This window comes from Armigeres subalbatus, chromosome 1 (genome assembly GCF_024139115.2).
Source record: "Armigeres subalbatus isolate Guangzhou_Male chromosome 1, GZ_Asu_2, whole genome shotgun sequence".
In the NCBI taxonomy this organism is placed as follows: domain Eukaryota; kingdom Metazoa; phylum Arthropoda; class Insecta; order Diptera; family Culicidae; genus Armigeres; species Armigeres subalbatus.
In genome coordinates, this window is record NC_085139.1 from 50152902 (window position 1) to 50158515 (window position 5614).

The window sequence follows — 5614 nt, forward strand, 5'->3', positions numbered from 1 at the left end:
ACATGTGCTGGAAATGTGGGGAAATCTTGCGAGAGACTGCACGCAAAGACCGAAGTGTATGCTTTGCACTTCAGAGGATGGAAATGACCATCAGACGGGTGGCTACAAATGCCCAGCCTACAAGAGGGCGATCGCAGGCAAGCAGTAGTGCAGATAATTCAGATTAATCTGAATCATTGTGAAACCGCACAGCAACTGTTATGGCAGTCTTCAGCAGAAACGATGTGCGATGTCGCGATAATTGCAGAGCCGTATCGAGTTCCCCCTGATAACGGCAACTGGGTGACAGATAGAACGGGTTTGGCTGCGATACAAGTCATGGGCAAATTCCCTATTCAAGAAATGGTGGAGAGTTCATGGGAAGGCTTCGTGATTGCCAAAATTAACAGCGTCTTCATATGCAGCTGCTATGCACCTATGCACCAGGTGGGCCGTGGAGCAGTTCAGCCAGATATTGGATCAGTTAACCGATAAGCTGATCGGACGAAGGCCGGTAGTCATAGGAGGTGACTAGATGTACGATTGTGTAATGAAAGCTCGGTGAGCACATTTCGGAGAGATGGGAGGGAGTCTATCATCGACATCACGTTCTACAGTCCTCCGTTTATCGCAAGTATGGACTGGAGAGTTAGCGAGGAGTACACTCACAGCGACCACCAGCGTATTGGCCAACGAAACCCTGGTGCAGCACGAAGAAGGATAACCAGTGAACGGAGGTGGAAAACGAAAGCCTTCAACAAAGACCGTTGAGGCACTTCGACTGGACAGCAGTACCGAGATCATTGATGCGGCCGAGCTAACAAGAATGATGGTAAGAGCTTGCGACGCTACAATGCCACGAAAACTAGCAATCGGCGTCCAGCTTACTGGTGGAACGACAGGCTCAGTACGCTACGCGCTAATTGCCTCAAAGCTCGGAGGCGGGTACAGAGAGCAAGGACCGAACCAGAGAGAGAGGAACGCAAGGCGGTGTTGCGGGAAGCTACAGTATGGCCCATAAAAAACTGCGAAAACATTTTTTACCTTATGTTTTTGTACATTAAAGGGTTATTTCTACTATTCATATATATGTGTGTAAGCAAACGTATCATGCAAAAAACATTTGTATCTAGTGAATGTATAAATGAAAACAAATTACTATGTAACATAGTCTCTCAACTATGTAACTATAATTTTGATATTTTCGCATTTTTTTATGGACCATACTGTAGGAAACATACGCCAACCCCTGGGGGAACACGTATCGGGTCGTGATGGCGAAGATCAAAGGCCCATCGACGCCAGCTGAAGCGTGCCCGGACAAGTTGAAGGCAATTGTGGAGGGTCTTTTCCCGAAACATGATACAACCATGTGGCCGCCAACACCGTACGACGAAGAAGGAGAAGCAAACCCCGTAGATCGACAAGTGCCCAATTGCGAGCTTACAGAAGCGACTAAACGCCTGAAAGCGAAGAAAGCCCCGGGTCCGGATGGAATACCGAACGTTGTATTAAAAGCTGCGATCCTGGCATACCCGGACATGTTCAGGAAGGCGCTGCAAAAGTTCCTGGACGAAGGCAATTTTCTAGAAATGTGGAAGATCCAGAAGCTGGTGTTGCTGCCTAAGCCAGGAAAGTCACCCAGCAATCCAACCGCGTACAGACCTATATGTCTGTTGGAAACACTCGGGAAGCTCCTGGAGAGGATTATCCTGAATAAGCTTGCGAAATGTACGGAGGGCGAGCGCGGACTGTCGAAGATGCAGTTTGGGTTCCGCAAAGGAGTATCGACGGTGGATGCTATTCGGACAGTACTCGATATTGCGCAGTGGTAAAAATAGACGTAAAAAATGCGTTCAATAGTGCCAGCTTTGAAGCCATCGCATCGGCGCTGCATAGAATGCGGGTTCCTGGTTACCTGTGCCATATCCTGAAGAGCTACTTTCAGTGCAGAGTGCTGGTGTACGACACTAACGAAGAACGTAAGTCGACGCGGGTTACAGCGGGCGTTCCTCAAGGCTTCATTCTCGGTCCAACTCTTTGGAACGGGATGTACGGAGTCCTGAATCTGCGGTTGCCTAGAAAAGTTAAAAAAGTTGGCGACGGAGGCGATAGCAATGATCGAGAGCTGGATAAACGGAGTGAAGCTGCAAATAGCTCACCATAAGACGGAGGTGCTATTAGTCAGCAACTGTAAGGCGATTCAGCGGATGGAGATCGTCGTTGGTGATCATACGATTGCATCGAAGCGATCACTGAAACATCTGGGAGTGATGATCGATGTCCGGATAATTTTAAATGGCCACGTCGATTTCGTCTGCGAAAAGTCGGCGAAGGCTATGAGCGCAATAGCAAGGATCATGCCAAACGTTGGCGGTCCAAATAGTAGCACCAGGCGTCTACTAGCTAGTGTCTCGTCATCGATACTGCGGTATGGGATCCCCGCTTGGGGTAATGCGCTGGAAAACAAGCGGAACCGTAGAAGGCTACAGTCGCGAGCGCCTACAGAACGATCTCGTCGGAGGCAGTATGCGTTATCGCCGGGATGGTCCCTATCTGCATCAACCTAGCGGAAGATATTGAGTGCTATCATCGGAAAGACACGAAAAACATGAGAAAGATGGAGAGAATCCGTTCAATGGAGAGGTGGCAGCATGAATGGGACAGTACGGACAATGGGAGGTGGACCCACCGATTCATTCCAAACCTGTCAACGTGGATGAATAGGAAGCATGGCGAAGTAAACTTTCACCTGACACAGTTCCTGTCAGGCCACGGCTGCTTCAGGAAGTATTTACATAGGTTTGGGCATGCTGCTTCGCCATTTTGCCAGGAGTGTGAGAACATCGAGGAGACGGTGGAGCACGTGATCTTTGATATATATAGATCAAATTATGCCTTTTGTTGTTGAAACAATTCGATGAACGTTAGAAGGAGCAAATTTTGATGGTGCTCTATAGAAACCATAGGCGGGAGAAGGTTAATTGTATGGCACCTCTATCCAACTATCAGTGCCATTTTTTACGTCTCTTATATGAACTGCACCTTATTATATTATTCCTACACCCAAAAAACAATCCTGACATTTATTGTATAAAATCTTGGCATATTCAATTCTGTAAGCTTTTTATACAGATATTGTATTAAAATAATACAAATTGGTAAGATTTCAATACAAGAATTGTATTAAAATCTTCTGAAATTGTATGTGCCAAAATATTATACAGTTTCTGTAAGTTCTTATGCACACCCAAAAACAGATCTTACAATTATTGTATAAAAACGTGGCATATACAAATCTGTAAGATTTTTATACAGAAATTGTATTAAAATAATACAAATCTGTATAATTTCAATACAACGATTGTATTAAAATCTTCCAAAAATTGTATATGCCCAATTATTATACAGTTTCTGTAAGGTTCTTATGCAGAACTGTATTAAAATCTGCCATCCGCTGGTTGGGTGCAGAACTGTATTCCGTTGGTTGGGTGTAGCACCGCTAAATGGAATTATTTTATTGTTTTATAAGTTTAAACGACGGAGATTTTTTCAAAAATTTAAATGCGGTTGGAATAATCAGGTTTTTTTTTCAAGATTATTTCTTTATTGCTGATATTGTAAAAATGTCTGCATTGTTAATTTATGACCCTTTCTGTTTTATCACAGTATGTTCATTTATCTACCACAAAACAGTTTGTCTACTTCGTGTTCATCGTGATGTTATTTCCCTTTCTCGTTTACAACTGCAGGAAATATTTTCTAACCACTAAAGCTTCTGCGGATGCAGTCATTCCAACCGGAGTCACCCAGCAACAAATAATATCTGCAAGAGAAATGATACAGTCCGCATGTTTACAAACAACGATGACTGGCGATATGGTGGCACGAGAAAAGTTGATCCCATAAAATAAACTTCTTTCTTTCCGCAGCCAGTGCACTCCGACTGCAGCCAGCCAGATGTAGAATCGGCTTCGACGGAACTTGCTCTCCGGTAGCCACAAAAGGCACTCACTTTCATTTAGAAAAAAAACGTCCGCTGGTTTGTTTGGTTGGCGGCTTAACTCTGCGGTCTATCTCTCAGCCTGGTCATTTCTTTGACAAGATTACACAGCAGACTGAAGAGCAATGGTAGATCGGCAAATTGAGCATAGAAAATGAATTAAATTCCGCACGAGCACAAAATCTACATATTAGCGAAAAATTATTTTTAATTATATAATAATAATGTTCAGTTTTAATACGACTAATAAATTTGCGAATTATCATGAGATTGTTGGTTGTTATTTAACCTTAACAACTACCAAAAATAGGTTACATCCCTAATGTGTAAATTATTCCTTTGATGGAGATAAAATTTCATAGCGATTGGTGCTATCCTTTTATTTCTTATGGGATTCACCACTATTAGTAAGCTCCACTATAGTGCACTATAGTTTTTTCGACAAAAATCTATGAATAAATTTGATTCTTGAATTAAAATCATAGTTGAAGCAATAATTACAGAAAATCTGATCCAGAACCCAACACCTCCACTACGGGTACAGTTACCCTATCTTAAATAAAAGAAAGTCAGATCTTGATGTCATGAATGTCAAATAAGTTCAAGAACTTTTCAAATTAAAACTTGTGGAATTATAAAAGTTTTCCTTTGGATTCCGACTCCAGTAAACTTTATATTTTTATTCTAAATCAAAATTTCGTTTTCATGAACCATTAATATTCTTCATCATCCAATTGAGTTTCCATCAACCGTGAATCATCAACTATTTTCCTCAATCTGTTTCATTCGAATCATAATATACTCGCTACCATTCCTCCGAGCCAACGCGTTCAAATGAAATTTCTCTTTCGATCAACATGCGCCACAAGCTCAAGGTCAGAATCATCCGAGATTCTCCTCCACCAACAACCGAGGTCAACAGCGTTCGGGCTGTAGACGTGACACCGGGATTTCCAACGTTCTGCGTTTTTTATGACTCCAAGCCAGCAATAATCCAATGTTTGTGAAGCCGGAGACATCTCGACCGCTCGACGGAGCAGAAGTTTTGTTTGAAAATGAATCGAAAACATTCCTAGGGCTAAATCTGAGCGCGAAAGACGGAAAAGTTGATCACTGGAGAAAGTTCTTTTCGTATTTGAGTTGCCTCGTCGGGCGGGGATTTTTCCGTGCTTGTAAGAATATGCCACCCACACCAACCACGCATCTGAGTAACATATTTGACGGAAAATAGCCGAGAGCGTCCGCTCGTTTCTACATTCAATTAGCCTGTTTGCTGTTTATTGAAATATACAAACTTTGCTCGAACAGTTTCCAACTTGGCTTTATGCCACCCGGTTTGGGCGACATTGGCTTAAAATGCTGCAGATTACACTGTGTGGGAAGATAAAATATATGCTGCGAATGGAATCTGAAGCGATAAAGTTACTACTTGAATGTACATAAAGTTTTCCGTGGCAATTTCGAGTTGTATGCTGTGTTAACTATATTTGCACCACCATTGGATGGCGTAATGAAATGGAAATGTTTATTGGAAGCTATGTCCTCTCATTTTAAGCAATTTGTAATTTCTCTCAACTAATCCAATTCATTGATTGATTTCAAATATTTAGAAAAAAAATACTTGAAATAGAC

General features: G+C 42.4%; 1 protein-coding gene across 1 annotated transcript; it reads left to right on the forward strand.

Annotated features, from left to right (window-relative positions):
* Positions 1–2189: 2189 nt before the first annotated feature.
* LOC134206160 (uncharacterized) lies at positions 2190–2549 on the forward strand. Its single transcript, XM_062681851.1, has one exon. It carries the CDS (start codon positions 2190–2192, stop codon positions 2547–2549), a length of 360 nt encoding a protein of 119 aa, XP_062537835.1.
* The last annotated feature ends 3065 nt before the right edge of the window (positions 2550–5614 follow it).

What these genes read in the sequence shown, in the direction of transcription:
- LOC134206160 (XM_062681851.1), top strand. Translation starts at nt 2,190, where the DNA reads ATGGAGATCGTCGTTGGTGATCATACGATTGCATCGAAGCGATCACTG.